The 17,232-nt window shown below is 47.5% G+C and overlaps 1 protein-coding gene across 1 annotated transcript; it reads right to left on the bottom strand.

The window, feature by feature from the left end:
- Positions 1-8: 8 nt before the first annotated feature.
- Positions 9-16,700, bottom strand: Lrrc59 (leucine rich repeat containing 59). Its single transcript, XM_041664602.1, has 7 exons — positions 16,336-16,700; positions 14,477-14,536; positions 11,798-11,956; positions 11,483-11,587; positions 6,705-6,777; positions 3,439-3,612; positions 9-2,084 (listed from the first exon to the last, which is right to left on the bottom strand). Exons 1-7 carry the CDS (start codon positions 16,438-16,440, stop codon positions 1,837-1,839), a joined length of 924 nt encoding a protein of 307 aa, XP_041520536.1. The 5' UTR covers positions 16,441-16,700; the 3' UTR covers positions 9-1,836.
- Positions 16,701-17,232: the final 532 nt, after the last annotated feature.

Raw genomic sequence — 17,232 nt, forward strand, 5'->3', positions numbered from 1 at the left:
CGTACAGTTAGGGGTGGAGTCTCCTTGTGGGAGCAGAGACGGTGATACACTACAATCCACCTCCACCAGCACTTACTGCAAACCAGATGCCACGGACAACCAACCATCCCATGTTGCCCCAGTCGACCCTCACAACACAAAGGAGAAAGGCAGACCACTCAGACACGGATTTAATAATTGTAGAAATCCAAAGAATAAGCATCAAATCTCGAAGTCAGAGTGAACTCTTGCCTGTGGGTTGGCTAGACTAGGCTCAGCCACAGAGCTGCCTCAACCAGCCAGGGAACTATGTCCAGGCTGACTCCTGTTTTCATGATGTCATGTATGTAGTATATACTTTTTCTCAATAAAGCATTTGTACCAATGGCTCTGGAGCTTGGAGGAAGACTAAAGGAATGTGTAGTGATTCTGAGTAAGGTGTGGACCTACACGGCAGAGCTGTCTGGAGGAGGAGAAGACAAAGGCCTTTCTTCCAGTGTCAGGCCTGTCCAGATGGGCCACTAGGGCTCCACTCTGAACTGACGGGTACTTGGTCCCTAGGGGAGAGTCGAGAAACTTGCAATCAGGAGTTTTTAGCAAATAAGCACCAGACACAGTTGTTCCTGATCCCTTCATCCAGATGCTGTGAAGACAAGGAGAAGGGGGCAAAAATGCTTTCTGTAGCAGCAGAAAGGTGGGCGGTGCTGCCCTGGTTTGTGCTAATGCTTAGATATGTGTATGTACCACTATGCAGCACCACCATGTGACTGTTTCCCTTTGGCTCCCACTTCCCTACTCCTTCCCTGCTGTTACAGGCCCAGAATCAACTCTAAACCTGCCTTTTTGAAATCAAATGCCTCTGAGGTATTTCATCACACCAAGTCCTGGTGGTGGAGCTGTCCCGGTGCAGCTTTTGTAGAGATCTGCCTCTGTGCTTCCAGGCCATTGGGGAGTTAATGCTTTAAATTGGGGCAGGGAGACTGGCCTGCTGCCATTTTGTGGAAGCCATTTAAGCTGAGGCAAAATTCCACAGGATCTTCCCAGGACCCTGATAGCAGGAGATTTGCGGGTGGCATGACTTGTCTATTATGAAAGACTCACTTCGGCTGGGACGATTCTGGTGGGAGTCCATTCTCTTGGGTATTATATAAAGGAGGCCAAATGACATCAAGGGAAAGGAAGAAAACTGGATTAAATAAAAAAAAAAAAAAGAAAACTGGAGTGAGAGTTGAGTTCTGCTTTAGACTAGCTAGAATACTGTGGGCAAGTCATGGACAGCCTCTCCTGCTCTGCCTCAAGTGCTACCCTGGACCTATGGCAAAGAAGTCATCTCCACAGCCAAGCATTTTGTATGTTACTAAAATGCTCACATGTCTGAGATCTTTTCAAGAAACATTTTACTCCACCCTTTCAGCTTAGGTTAGATTTACCCAAGTATTCCTAGTCCCTAGTAACACACTGTCCTCCAATTTGTCCTGGTTACCTGGGGAGGAATGAAAGGGTTTGTGACATACAAAAGTATAAATGTAGTGACAGCTGGCCATTTAGTAGAAAGGAACCTTGCCTTACACAGCCTTGTGTAATTAGAAAAGCCTATGTCTTCTCCCTCCCCGCCCCAAGCCTACTCCTTTAGGCATGCAGGTAACTCATCCTCCCCTCTCCATTTCTCCTCATTCCACCAGGGAACCCTGACAAGGAACAAAGACGTCCTATAAAAGGGGAGATCGCAAGTACCAATCAGCAGCCATTTGATGATGGCAGGTAGGTCTGACGCTAAAAAGAGGTTGTGTCCAGCAGAACCCAATTCCATAGGAATCCAAGCTCCAAGGCTGGGAGGCAGAGGTGCTGAGGACAAGCTCACTGCTGGGAGTCGGTCTGGAGGACCCACTGGAGGATCTCGTGATGACGCAGGCCCTGGACGGCATTGTCGTAGATGGTGTTCACACTGTTGCAGAGGGGTTGCTGCTGCAGCCCTGTCAACCGGCATGCAACCAGCCCTCCTGTCACACACAGCAACAGCAGCAGCAGCAACACCTTCAACACAACCCAGGAGCGAGTGTGTTTTCGGGGTGGTGGCTTGCGAGGGCGAGAGCCAGATTTAGATTCTGGAGGGACAAAATAAGCCAGTTTGTAGAGAGCAATTCTAGAATCCATGCAGATCCACTCCCTTCTTAAGTCCTGAGCAGATGTTTTAAAAATGAGAGCTAAATCCCCTGCTATTCAGAGATGCAAATGCAGTCTTCCCCAAGGTCTCTAAGCGCTATATACAATGGGATTCATTCTGTTGCCTTCTGCAGCTCAGTTCCCAGGGTCTTCCATTCTCTTTGGAACAGGGAGATGATCTGGGGTCCTCGGGAGCATAGGAAGCTCATCAGGGGTGTTCAAAAAGGGTAGACCGCCACCCACTTAGGGGGGTGGGTCCAAATTACTAATATCAAAAATGTCACTGTTACATAAAAAGTATAAACTAGTATATACTGGGGCACAGGTCTGTAATCCCAGCACTCAGGAGCCTGAAGCATTACTAGAAGTTTGACGACACTCTGGGCTATAGTGCCGCTGTCTCCAAAGGAAAAACTGCACAAGGTCTGGCTAAATAATGCCAGTCTCTATAAAAAGAAAAAAAGATCGGCCAGGGTGGTAGCTCATGCCTGGAATGTTAACACTCTGGGAGCTCAGACAGGAGGATCACAAACTCAAAGCTAGCCTAGGCTACACTTCAAGACCTTTTTCTAAAAGACAAGTTCAGGAGCTGGGCCATGGTGCTACCGGGCTTTAATCCCAGCACTTGGGAGGCAGACAGGTGGATCTCCAGGTTCAAGGTCAACCTGGTCAACAAACTGAGTTCCAGGGCAGTCTGGGCTAATTGAAGAAACCCTATTTCAAACCTCATCCACCCTCTAAAAAGAGACAAGCTCAGAAGGTAAACACATACCACATTATAAATGTGACCACTCCCGGGACGATCATGTGTGGCGGCTGTTCTAAGATCACCCACACACACAGCATAGGCTCAAACTTAACAACCCTCCTATCTCGACTTGCCTGGTGTTAAGGTACAAACGTGTCAACATGCCCAGCTTCACACATCAATTTCTAATGAGAAACATCTTGAGAATTTTAGGCAAAAAAAAAGGGGGGGAGTTCCTGTTTGTTTGGAAACAGGGTCTCACTCCATCACTCCAGCTGTCCTGGAACTTGACTGTGCAGACCAAGCTGGCCTTGAGTGCAGTGACCCTCCCACCTCCACCTCCCAAGTACCACCATGCCCAATTTAGGCAGCAACTTTAAAGTGTTTTTCTCACTTACTCTTCACCTGCTGGCAAACAGGCAGAGCCCCTATCTTTAGCAAACAAGTAGTAGTGACATTAGGTGTCTTGCTCAAGGCAAGGACGAATAAGCACAGGGACACAAACCACCACTCTGCCCCTGCATGCTGCTAACAGAAAGCAAACCTACTTGGGGCCTGATTTGTTTCCTTCTTGGGCTTCTTCTCCTGCTCCTTCTTGGAAGCTTTCTGGGCATCGTACTCCTTCCGTCGGCGCTCCTTCTCCTCTGCCTTCTCCCGCTTTCGCAACTCGCGCTCCTTTGCTTCCTTAGCTTGCTGCTTGGCCTCCCGCTTCTTTTCTGCCTCTGCAACAGTTTGCATTCAAAACATGACTCCTCTCACACAACCCCCAACAGCTGTCTACGCAAGCGATTAAAGTGGATTCATCTGCCTTTTCTTTTATGCCATGGGTCACACAGAAACTGTAAGAGAATCCAGGTACAGTAGCACAGGTCTGTAATCCCAGCACTTAGGGTAGGAGAGATGCTGAGGGGTGTGTAAGATTATGAGTTTCAGGCTAGACTCGGCTATCAAGGGAGAATCTATGAAAAATGTACTCCCAGCACTCAGGAAGCTGAGGCAGAAGATCGCCTGGTCCAGGCTACTCTCGGCTAAATGAGTTGAAAACCAGCCTGGGTCAAGGAAGTTACCCTTAAAAATGAAGTTTCACCAGGTGGTGGTGGTGCATGCCTTTAATCCCAGCACTCAGGAGGCAGAAGCAGGCCTGAACTCTGTGAGTTCAGGGCCAGCTTGGTCTACAGTGTGAATTCTAGGACAGCCGAGACTACACAGAGAAACTCTATCTCTTAAAAAAACAAACAAACAAACAAAAAAGCCTGGTAGTGGTGGTGCGCGCCTTTAATCCCAGCACTCAGGAGGCAGAGGCAGGTGGATCTCTGTGAGTTCAAAGTCAGCCAGCTCTATAAGAGCTAGTTCCAGTACAGGCTCCAAAGCTACAGAGAAATCACATCTCGAAAAACCAAAGTTTCTCTCAGGGTTTACTGAGTCTTATTACTGATTTCTGGCTACAAGCAATAGAAAAATTAGGGAGTATTACAAGGGGAATCTAAGAAAGGTATGGGTGGACAGACAGGATGGCTCAGTAGGCACCTGCCATGAAGCCTGATGATCTGAGGGTTTTTTTTAAAGATATTCATTTATTTATTATGTATACAGTGTTCTGCCTGCATGCCAGAAGAGGGCATCAGATCCTACTATAGATGGCTGTGAACTACCATGTAGTTGCTGGGAACTGAACTCAGGACCTCTGGAAGAGCAGCCAGTGCTAACTGCTGAGCCATCTCTCCAGCCCCTGATGACCTGGTTTTATCCCTAGGTCCCACATAGGAGGGAACAGACTCCCACAAGTTGTTCTCTTACCACTGTATGTATACTGTGGGCACACAGAGTAAATAACTAAGTTGTCAAAAGGCTGAGGGTAGGCGACTGTAAGCCTGGGAGTTTTAAAACCAGCCTGGAGAACACCTTCCCTCCCCCAAAAGAACAAAAGTGCACAGAGGGCTGAACCTCCTGGTTATAAAGAGAAGATAGAATGGAGATATTGGTTCTGTGGGATGAACGTGAACAGAGAGGAAGACGGTGAGGGGAGCTCATGTCAGGGTTATAGTGCAATCTTTTTCTAAAGTTACACCAGCTTAATTCAGAAAGAATCAACTCAACACAAGATTTGCTCAGGTTGACTTTACAGTTCATGAGGTATCCCACTTCCAAATTATTGGTTCTAAAAATGCATTTTCAAATTAGTCATTTAGAAGCCTAAAATACATGTTTCTAAAGTCAGAATACCACAAAATGGTGGTTAAGTGCCCTTTTAAGGCTTGAAAGCCTAGGGGATCCATAGTGGAGCTGAACAGTAGTACTATCGGGACAGTAGCTCCTTTTCATGCAAACAACCAGTGTCCAGCTGGGCACAGAGAATGCCAAGAGCAGACCACACCCAGCCTCTAGGGACCTGGTGCTGGCAAGGAGTGGAAAAGCAGGAGTGAGTTGTGTTGCCACGGCAGCTATGCATATAGCAAGCAGAGCTGTAACTCCCATATGGTGAGCTCAGGGACTGCCAGTAGTCAATACTGTGCACGTCCTTTCTCGCACTGCAGCTTACAAGTCAGCCAGCCAAGATCAGAGTGCTGAGATGCAGAGGGGAAAAGACAGGCAAGTTCTAATGGTTGCATTGTTTTCTTTCTTTAAGGATTAGTTTTAGTTTCATATGCATGTGTACCATGTGCATACAATGCTTGTGGAAACCAGAAGGTGTCAAGTTCCCTGGAACCACATAACAGATGGCTCTGAGCCACCCCAGGGAGCTGGGAATGAAACTCAGCTCCCTGAGTAGGGCAGCCAGTGCTTGCTACCACTGAGTCATTTCTCCAGCCTGCTTGCTATCTTTGAAAAATACTATTTTTAGAACAGGTGTGGTGGCACCTAACTTTAATCCTAGCATTCCAGAGACAGAAGCAGGCAAATCTGTGAGTTTGAGGGACCCCATAATAAATAAATCCGTGATTTTTTATTAATTCCTTCATAATTTCATATAAAGTATTTAGATCACATTCACCCTACTCCTAACTTCTCACAGACCTGCCTCCACCTGCCTTACCTCCACTCAAACTTCACTGCCTTTTTTTGTTTTTGCTGCTGGAGTTGGTTTGGGTTTTTTTGTTTGTTTGTTTGGTTGGTTGGTTGGTTTGGTTTCATACAGGGTCTCTCTATAGAACTCTGAACATCCTAGAACTATAGTTAGTGTGTCCTGGAAAAGGAATGGCTAAGTTGTAGTCTATGTGCTGCCAAAGAAAGTGCGCACAAGCTAATTTAATGGCATGCTCGCCTGTGTGGAGGATGAGGCTGGCCACCCCACTAACTTGGGATGCCATTCTAGATTCAGTGGAAAGCCAAGAAAGAGTTTTAAGCACACCGTAGCAGTATCTGATCTATGTTTCAAAAAGATCCTGAGCTGAGAGGTAGAGGACAGAACTGTGGGGAAATTTTGGTATTTACTTCATTGGTTCTTTATTTGGGGTTTTGCTTTTTGAGATGAGGGTCTTGTTTTGTAGCCCAGGCTTCCCAAATAGTGAGATTATAGGTATGCACCCATGTGCCCAGCTCCAGCTATGCTGAAGGTGCCATTTTACCATCAGAGGATGGCCAACTCAAAGCAGAGACATTAGTAGTTGCTTGTTGGCTGTGGAGCCCTGCAGAGAGGTCTGGATGGAGAAAGGCATCAGATAACATGATGCCACTATACTGTCCCGTCCTGTGTGCCCCCTGCCCAGGCCTCCACATACACACACTCTTCCGCACCCTCCCACAGATCCTGTTCCGGAAACCTAAGACTGCTGGCTGATTAAGGAAAGGGAAGAGGAGAAGGATGGCCACCCACCTCGCTCTACTTCCAGCCGGCGCTGCCGCTCCCGTTCCTGATCCGCCTGCACGGCCTTCATGTGCTGTAAGACCTGCAGGAGAGAAGAGGCTCTGAGCTACTCAGTCCTCACAGCTCATGTTCTCATGCTGTTCAGGTCTCAGGAAAGAGACCGTTCACGTCAGGATCCTGGACTATCAGGGGCCCTGAAGGTGGGACAGGACCAGGGGAGATAATTCTATCTTTATATCTTAAATACTTCATCGCAGAAGAGTCACGTGACTCCAGTTCATTAAGACTGCCAGAATAAACTTTCCAGGAAAAAGCAACACCAACTAGAATCTATGAAAAGTTCTGTCATTCCCATCACGCTCACAGGGACAAGTTCACATCATCCACCCAGTGGCTCCCGGTTATCCCCAGGGAGACAGCATTCCTTTGAACATGCTCCCCTGACCCTTCTCCTTCTGCTCCTGTTCATACGCTGTAATTCCCTCTGGCTTTGGTTTCAGTTTCTTTTTTTTTTAATATTTATTTATTATGTATACAATATTCTGTCTGTGTGTATGTCTGCAGGCTAGAAGAGGGCACCAGACCTCATTACAGATGGTTGTGAGCCACCATATGGTTGCTGGGAATTGAACTCAGGACCTTTGGAAGAGCAGGCAATGCTCTTAACCACTGAGCCATCTCTCCAGCCCCCTGGTTTCAGTTTCTTGAAATAAAGTAGTGATCAGTATCCCAGCCTGGCCCCGCATGTATGGCAGTCCTGACAGGCATGAGCCAGCACACCAGTTAAGTCACTGGCAGGAACTGTTTTGTTCCTAGCAAGTTGCTAGGTATGACAGATTGGAGGCAATGGATACCCATGACAGAATTTCTATGACAAAAGGGCAAAAATCAAGACAAACTGATGTGCCCAGGTGCACCGCAGAAAGTAAGAAACTAAGACCTGAGTACTGACCCACTAAGGAGAAGACAGCTTTAAGAGAAAGGCCCAAATATCACCCACTTGTAATCAGTACACAGGGCTCCAAATTCTCAGGATCAACTCATGAATGACCACTACCCAAAAGAGTCACAAATGTTCTCACTGTGGACACAGGAGGAGGAACCAAATTCCTTTCATCTTTTCTGTTTGTTTGTTTTTATAGGGCTTCTACATGCTAAACACATGCTCTATTTACTGAGCTACCTCTCCCTCTCAGTCCTGTGATTTTTTTTTTTTTTCCAAGGCAAGGTTTCTCTACACAGCCTTGTCTGTCCCTGTCCTGGAACTCACTCTGTAGCTAAGGCTGGCTTCAAACTCACAAAGATTCACCTGTCCCTGCCTCTGAGTGCTGGGATTAAAGGCATGCGCCACCACCACCAAGCTTTTTGTTTCATGTTTTTTAAGTTCCTATAATTTTTAGAAGCTGGTGTTCCATTGAGTGTAACTCAGAGCCTCTGGCAATCCAAATTCTATCACTCTGTGTGATCTCAGCAAGCAATTTGGCTCTTTTAAGCCAATTTTCTGATCTGGAAGCCAAAGATAACGTAAGTTTCTCTGACCTACTATGGTAACCTGCTCTGGCTACTTGGCATCATCTGCAGCATGATGGGATTCAATACACACTGCGGCTGAATCACACCATCTTCACTGTGGACATAAGGAGCAACAGGAAAACTGATCTATTCTAAAGTAAGACAGCAGAGGACAGCATTCAAGCCTCACCTAGTTCTTGGCAACCTCAAGCACACACACACACACTCATCACAAGAGGGGTTCCATAGCCTGGTTTGAAGCCACAAACTGCTAACCCAGGACTTGGATCTATCAGTACCTTTCAAGGGAATCCAATTTATAAAAATCACAGCCCAACAAAGAACTGCAGGCACTGGAAGATGGGTGAACATGATGGTGAACAGAGTCCAAAAGTGTCCAAAGCTCCTGTCTCACTCCAAACTGGATACTAAGTAAGAAGTGTACAGTTGGCTTCAGCAGGTGTGTGGCTGGCTATGACATGTCCATTCTTACCCTGGCTCCAAGGTCCCATCAGAAATTATCTGTTAACACAGGCAGCTCAGAAATGAGAAAGACTGCCCTAAGGTAACTTCCTAGGGGCAGATGCTCTTCTAGAAACTTTTGGCCTTATTCTGACTTGCCAAACTACTCCTCTACAATGCCTGAAGGTGCTGCAGCTAGAGGCAGTCGTGCCTGTGCTACCAAGGACTGTGGCTTTAGTTACCACATCTATAATGCACTGTGTTACCTGGAACATGTCCGGAAGAAATATATGACCAGAAGGGGCCTCTGCACTAAATACAGTCTACTTCTGTGGTCATAAGCTATGAATTATCAATAAGTGTCATTCAGGCTGGCTTCAAACACACTACATAGCCAAGAATGACGTGGAATTTGTCCTCCTGCCTCATCACAAGTGCTGGGATTATGGCCTTACGCCACCATGCTTGGTTTTATGCTGTCCCAGAGAGCTCACTAGCACACTAGGCGAGCACCCTACCACAGTCCCCTCTGGAGAGACTGGTTCCATACAGTCTAACAGTATCTGCTGAATGGAGATGACTGGTGCGTGTACCCTGAGATATCACAGGTCAGACAAAAGGGAAACACCCACTTCCCAGGGTCCCACCAAGTTTTCACAACAGGATTTCCTATGCTGCCTTGCCTGGTTGGTTCTTACTTCTGAGCTTGCTTTCTTGTAACAATCATGGTGAGATTATATAAACCCTGAGTAGTTAAGGGGGAAAGGCCATTGCTTTTGAGGCTCACAGGAACCCCTCACACACATTTAGCTTATATTAGCTGAGGTAAGGCTAAGTTTGTCTTGCTCCCACAGCATCCAGACATGGCAAACCATTTGGTGCTCAGCTGCGGAAGCAGCAATCTGTTCCCCTAGCAGAGTGGGCATGACTGAGGGTACAGCACTGCTCCTAATGAGCAAGGTAAGGTATCATCAAGGAACCTGGTCACCAGAAAGGGCAGCCTTGCACAAATGCCCCTTCTTCCTCACTCTCTTGTCAGGACATGTCTATCTATAGCTACAAACTTCTAAACCTTAACCCCATTTTCAAAAGATTCAAAGCCGGGCAGTGGTGGTACACATCTTTAATCCCAGCACTTGGGAAGCAGAGGCAGGCGGATCTCTATGAGTTCGAGATCATCCTGCTCTACATAGTGAATTCCAGGACAGCCAAGGCTGCATAGAGAAACCACCTTGGGGAAAAATAAGTGTGTGTGTGAGCGTGTGTGTGCTCACACATATGTGAGATAGAGATAGAGATAGAGATAGAGAGAGAGAGAGAGAGAGAGAGAGGAGGGAGAAAGAGTAGGTGCCTAAGGAGACCAGAGGTATCAGATACTCCTCGAGTAGCCAATGTGGATGCTGAAAATCAAACTTGAATGTTCTGAAAGACCAGCATGTGCTCTTAACTGCTCAGTCATCTCAGTCTCTCTCCAGCCTCTTAACTCCCTTTCAAAAGGTTTATTTATTTTGTGAGGGGAAGAGAGGGGACATGCATGTGCCAAGGGGGTGGTGTACACGTGGAGGTCAGAGGACCACCCAGGGGAGTCAGTTCTTTCCCTCCATCATGTGGGTCCTAGAGATGGGACTCAGGTCATCAGGCTTGATGGTAAGAGCCTTTACCCGTTGGCTCCAATTGCTGGCCTTCAATCTTGACTTTTTTACTGGTTATAATGCTGCCTCAGAAAGGTCATGGCTTTAACCCTAATAAAGCCAATGTTTTAGTAACTAGGACAGAGTTACTACGTCCTAGGAAAACAACTCTTCAAGTTGAGAGACGGTTTAGTTAGAAAAAAACAAACAAACAAACAAACAAAAAATCCCTTGCCTATAAGCATATGGCCCTCAGTTTGATCCTCAGAACTCACGTAAAAACACATAGTAGCACACACTTGTAATCCCAGTGCTACTGAAGTGGGAACAAGAGGATCTCTGGTTCTCACTGGCCAGATAATCTTGCCTAATTGGTCACTGATAGACCCCTTCTCAAAAGATGTGAACAGCATTCATGAGGATGTAACCAATATTATCCTCTGGCCACCATCCACAAATGCATGGATTTAAGAGGCTGGCGAGATGGCTCAATAGTTAAGACCGCTTGTTACTCTTGCAGAGGAGCAGGGTTCAGTTCCCAGCATCTAATTCAGGAATCTTACAACTAGCTTCAAGGTCAATGCCGGGGAACCCAATACCTTCTGCAGGCTCTTCAGGTACCAGGCCTCCATGTGGTACATATATATGCATGTACATGTACACATAAAACAAAAATAAATCCTTAAAAAAAGATAACATTTAAAAAATAAACTAATATAAATAAACATAATGTCAGACTGGAGCGTGAGTGGTTTCTGAAGAAGGACTGTATGTAGTAGAAAAGATGGTCCTACTACTTGTAAAAATAAATGCACCAGGCCTAGCTGAGTGGTTAGGAGCACTTGCTGCTCTTGCAGGAGCTGGCTTCAGTTCCCAGCATTTATATCAGGCAGCTCATAACTGCTTGTAACTCTAGGTCCAATACCCTCTATGGCCTATGTGAGCACCTGCAAGTATATGGTACACATACTCATGCAGGCACACATACATAAGTCTTTTTAAATAATAATAAATACTAGGTAACTACAGCAACACAGACCTCTGCGTGTCAGGCTCATCTCACTGAGACTTGGGTGCTTTAATAATACGGCACTATTGGTACCCTGGGAGGGTAAACAAGAAGAGAGAGAGTCAAGTCCCAGGCGAGAATGTGAGCAAGGCCCCTGGGAGCTTCATGCTTACCTTGTTTGCACACTGCTTACATTGTTTCTCATCCAAGCAATCTCCTGCCACCTTGGCCAGGACAGGATCCAGGGGATTGTCTTTCAGATCCAGCCACTTCAGATTCTACAGAGACGGGAAAGGGACTGGCTAAGCCTGAGTTTCCACACAGTACCTCAAAGTGGGATAAAAGGAGCTAGAATAAAACTCTATGTTCCACCTCGGAGAACAGTCAGCTGAGCAGGGCATTTCTGGTCCCCTCCCCTGCTCAGAGCTATGCTCCCCTAGTCCCTGAGCCCTTGGTCACACTTGGCTGGGCAACCTCGGTGCCTTTACCTTGAGCTGAGCAAAGCTGACAGGCAGGGTGACCAGCCTGTTGTTGAGGAGATCCAAATGCTGAAGGTTGACCAGGCGGCCAAAGTCTGCGGGCAGCTGCTGCAGCTTGTTCTTGCTGAGGTCCAACTTCACCAGGTGTGTGAGGCCACAGAAATCCGACTAGGACCCGGAGGAAAAAGACTTAGGCCCAGGGCTCACAAACTTTGATCTAAAGGTGTAGGAACCCCCAAGTCAGGCTCACAAACTTTGATATAAAGGTGTAGGAACCCCCAAGTCAGGCTCACAAACTTTGATCTAAAGGTGTAGGAACCCCCAAGTCAAGAGTATCCTGTGTAAATCCCAACCTTTGCACTACTTCTCTCCAAATGACAAGGAACGGAAAGAACACTGCTATTACAGTAGTTACCTAGACAAGCTTATAGGACAGCATTAGCACAAAACCAGCATTAGAAACACATATAACCCACTCGGGAGGCAAAGGCAGGAGGATCTCTGTGAGTCTGAGGCCAGTCTGGTTTACAGAGTGAGTTCCAGGACAGCCAAGGCTGTTACACAGAAAAACTGTCTCAAAACACCAAAAAATAATATGCTGTTTTTTCCCCATCTTGTTGATTAGCTCCTATTCTACACCGCTGCTAGGTGATACAGGGCTTTTCCTGTCCTCCCATGATGCCCTGTCTCCATCTTTCATAAGATTTCTCACTGGACATTGTAGGACAAACTTGTACTCCTAGCTACTTGGGAGGCTGGTACAGTTGGAAGCAAGTCTGGGCAGAAGAACAAAACCTCATCTCAAACAACAAATTGGACTACAGGGATAGCTCAGTGGTTGAGCGCTTGCCCAGCATACGCAACGCCCGAAGTCTACCTCCCAGCACTATAAACACAAAAGCTGTGCATAGCTTATCCACGGGGCCATGGGTTCAATTCCCATCCTCAAGATCCTTCTACAAGAAAAGAAACACACATATACACACCTGTTTTTTATAAACATGGCCAATACTTGAGTACTAAGTTTTAGCCTCTATTTCTTGTGACACCTAGCACAGTAACTTTTCACAGGTCTTAATGTGTTTTAGGGTAAGCAACTCAATGCCTAGGACCTGTCCTATTCAAACCAGGCTCATTCTTAGTCCCTGACACTAACCTTTGCTAAGCATCCATCTGACAGTGGCATTACAACTCAGCTAACGAGCACTGTTGGTGCTCTGTGAGGGACTCATAAACACCAAGGGGTTCATGTTGTACAGTCAAAGCAAAGTTCTTAGGACAGACAACGGGACAGACTCAGATTCAAGAGTGCACTCGGGTGATGAGTGACTGCCGGGCACAGTGGGTAGCAGGTGTGACGCTGCCAGGAGCTGCTACCCTTCTTTAATTAGATATACAATACCTCCTGGAACAGAAGCCATTTTTAATGAGCTGTGGGAAGAAGATGCTGTTGACAATAAGAGAAGCCCAAGAGAACACTGAGAGGGACTGACTAATGATCCAATGAAGAAACGGTTAACTTCTGACTGCGCCAACAAGAGGGTACCCTAGAATCCAGCAAGGTATGACTGGCCACGGTACAGGATGCAAGAGGCATCTGACAGCAAGGAACGGCCTGATGACAAAGGAGCACCGCGACAGAGGAGGAGGCCATTGCTCAGGAGAGGAGAGGCTGAAGGAATCAATGCCTACACGGGTGAAGTAACAGCAGGGTGCTGTTATACCAATAATCCCAGCACTCAGGAGCCTGAGGCTAGCCTGGGGTACACAGAGAAACCCTGTCTCCAGAAAAATGAGAACTGGAAGAAGTTGTGAGAAAAATCAAACCATGAGGAATGATGGGAGAAGAGTGGGGGAGCAGGCATCTGAGCAGGATACAATTATATTTGTACAAAGTGTTATAATGTTATAAAGTGTTATATTGTTTTCTATGCAAAAAAAAGACTCCAAAAACCAAAAGCATCAAAAGGACCTGATATACATTGGGTATGTTCATAACAAGGAAAGCAAGTCTCAAGTAATTCAAGTCCAGGTTTGGGGGATAAAGGCAGGAGAGTCTCATCAAACCTCATCAAAAGATGTGTACCCAGCATGGTGCTGGGGCCTGAAATCCCAGCTCTTAGAAAGCTAACATGAGAGGACTGCCACTGATTTGAAGCCAGGCTGTACAACACAGTTTATATAATCTCAAAACAAACCACAAAACAAGTCAGGCATGGTGGTACAGACCAACAGTCCCAACACTCAGGAGGTGGAAGCAGCAAGGTCAGGAGTTTCAAGGCCAGCCTGGGCTATCTAGGACCTAGTCACAAAACAAATCAAGATGCAAGCTCACTTTTTTCCCATAGAACACAGAGCAAACTGACACAGTGGTCTCTATCTCCTTTATGCAAGAGCAGTAAACTACTTTTGTCAAAGACTAAAATAAAGCAGAAAAAAGATGAGCCCCGTAAGTGATTCAGCAGCATCCTGCTGACTTGACTTCCTATAGCCTGCCTCTCCTGCTGTTCGAAAGAATGTACTTCTGAGGCAAACCACCCTCCTCCACCGGTCCCCACCAATACCCTCAGATTTAGCGGGACCCTGTCTGTAGACCTTTCCTGAAATTACACTTTATGCCACCCCTCGCTCCCAGCAACATGAGGAATATTTAGGGCTCCAGGATTCACTGGTGTTTGCCAGACTTACCGGAAGAGTGCTCAGTTTATTGCAGGACAGATCCAATACAGTGGCCTTTGGGAGTGCAGCCTAAAAAGAAGAGAAAAACAAGTCAAACCAACAACTGGAATGATTCAGTGACATCTGCTAATGAAGCAGTTTCCAGAAAATGTTTCCACACTTAGCAAGGGCCATAGATAGATAGATAGATAGATAGATAGATAGATAGATAGATAGGGGTGGGCAGGATGGCGCATGCCTGTAATCCCAGGATTTGGAAGGCAAGAGGATGTCAAATAGAAGACTAGCCCGGGGTCAGAGTGAGACCCCAGGAGGGAAAGGTGTGAAAGTATAATGTTCTTGGGGGTAAGAAGAAAAATGCCAGCCAACCAGGATCCAGGGAGGACTGCAAAGGAGGGGTTTGTCCATAGAATGTCCCAGAGAAAACTGATCCTTCAAAAACCCCAGGGCACTTGAGAATTTTCCTCTGGTGCCTGCTATTAGGTTTCAGGGCAGGAACGGGATCTAATAAAGCTCCACAATTTTATTTTCTCATTCAGTCATCTATCCACCAACAGTATCGGTACTGAGTGCCTTCTCTGGGGAGGGCTCTGGCTAAGGAGCACCAGAGTGAGGGCAAGGCCCTCACAGCCTGTCTCTACTTCCCAAATGTGTCCAGGGCAAGAGCGGCTCTGCAAAACTGGCTCTCTCTTCCCCCTAAGGAGAATGCTGTAATGACCACATGCCTGGAGGAAATGGTTTCAGAGGGATGTCCTAGGGCCAGGCTCACACAAGTCTGGCCCTCTTCCGAGAGTGGTAAAGGAACCAAATATTCAGTTAAGGATCCTAGGTCAACCTGAATGTCCAAATGACCACCTAAAAAACTTTTGGATACCATAGAGTGGAAACCACCAACCACATCTATCAGTATTTGCTACCTTCCAAGTATTTGACATTGATTTTAATACTCATAAACGTAGGAGACAGGAACTGTTAGCACCATTTTATCAATGAAGAAATCTAGACATAAAGGCTGGTTAGTTAACTTGCCGAGGACATTTGGTTATTGAGCAATGGAGCTGTGATATGAACTGGGCAGGTCATTCAAACCATCATACTACACAGCCACAGTGGAAGGACGACTAGGCCAAATGACAGGGGCAAAGGTAGCCCCTTAACGGCAATAATGAAGGTGTGGCCATCCAAAGTGAAGCCAACTTTAGGAGACTTTAGGGCTAGGGAGCACAGAGTAGGAAACCCACGGATGGAGGATATAGCTCCATATTGGCAACCAACTAGGTGTGTGATGTCCCCAGGGCCTCAGACTCCGGAATAATAGGGGTTGGGGTAGAGGAGGATGGAGGGTGAAATGCGATACACGACAGTTTCGGCGCAGCTGGGATGAGACCTTGTCAGTCCTTCGGAGAGATTTCACTTTCTTCAGGGAGGGCAGCTTCCGGGGTACGACAGCCAGCTGGGATTGCAGGCTTCTTAGAGAAGCTGGGTTCGGCGCCACACCCAGGTCTATCTGAAGGCCTACTTCCCAGGACCAGGTCATTCATTCATCCTCGAACACATCCAGCACCCGCAGGTTCTCATTTTAAGACCCAGCAGGATGCTGGACGTTGTGAGAGCTTCCGAAACGAGGGTAAATTCACTCCTGGCCCCTAAGAAGCCCAGGGTCGGGTAGGTACAGGGTCCCTATCTTCTGGAACTGTGCCAAAGTGACACGTGTACACCGCAGTAAGAACACTGAGGCAGACCGCAGCCTCCCCGGAGACCTAGTTTTTTAAGGATCGGGAAACTGAGGCTTGAGAGAGGGGCCTGCCCGCGTAGGGCAGGCGTCAGGAGTATAAGGGGGCTCCCGGGGCTCGTGGGGTCGTACTGACCAGCTCCTTCACGGGGACCTCATTCAGGTCGCTGAGGCTCAGGTCCAGTTCATTGCCGTCCAGCTTGTCGCGGAGGTTCCCGCCCTTGCTGCCGGCCTTGGTCATGGTGGCGCCGGCTAAGCGGGTCCCTGTTCCCGGGTTCTGACGGGCAGGGGAGAGGGCTGAGAAGCTGCTCGTGGACTCAGCGGATTCGCACCCAACGGACCACGCCTGCGCCTTGAGCCGCCGCCGCAGCCGCTGCGAGGCCTCCGCTGCCCGTCCGCTCGCTCGCCACACTCCCAGCCCCGGGCCCTGATCCCACCGGTGCCGCCGCGACGACGACCACTTCCGTGTCCACGTCACCTTCCGCGGCCACTGAGAAGGGCCGGGCCAGAGCGGCCCTAGCGTATGTCGGCGCGCCCTCTGCCGCCCAGGCTGCTGTACTGCAGCTGCAGAGCCCCGCCTTCGCCCGGAGTTGTTGAGTGGCTAGACGTGGCAGTCCAGAGATGTCTGAAACTGAAATAACAGAGATGGAAGTTACAGGGCCTGAGTTTGCATCCAAAGTTAGCCTCATGAGAGCATCCCTATCCTCTGGATTAGGAGCCAAATTATGTGTGTCCTCCAAATTTTCTCCTAGTGTTCTACTAAATCTGGTTGCTATAAACTTCCTCTTTTCTCCTCACTGCTGCAGCCTTTAGCCCAATTTCAGATTTCAGTTCAATCCCTTGAGCCGATATGGTAGAAGGAGAGAGCCGACTTCCTCGAGCTGTCCCCGACCTCCATTCATGTGCTCTGGCATGCACGTGCATGTACACACACAAAATAAATAAATATAATTTAAAAGCAAAAAGCAAGTTTCTGTTGAATGAATGAATGAATGAATGAATGAAGCACTTTTACCATGAGTGTGGCGCCTGT

This window comes from Microtus oregoni, unplaced genomic scaffold (genome assembly GCF_018167655.1).
Source record: "Microtus oregoni isolate MIOR12 unplaced genomic scaffold, Mior012 000015F_ref0000493, whole genome shotgun sequence".
NCBI classification, from domain to species: domain Eukaryota; kingdom Metazoa; phylum Chordata; class Mammalia; order Rodentia; family Cricetidae; genus Microtus; species Microtus oregoni.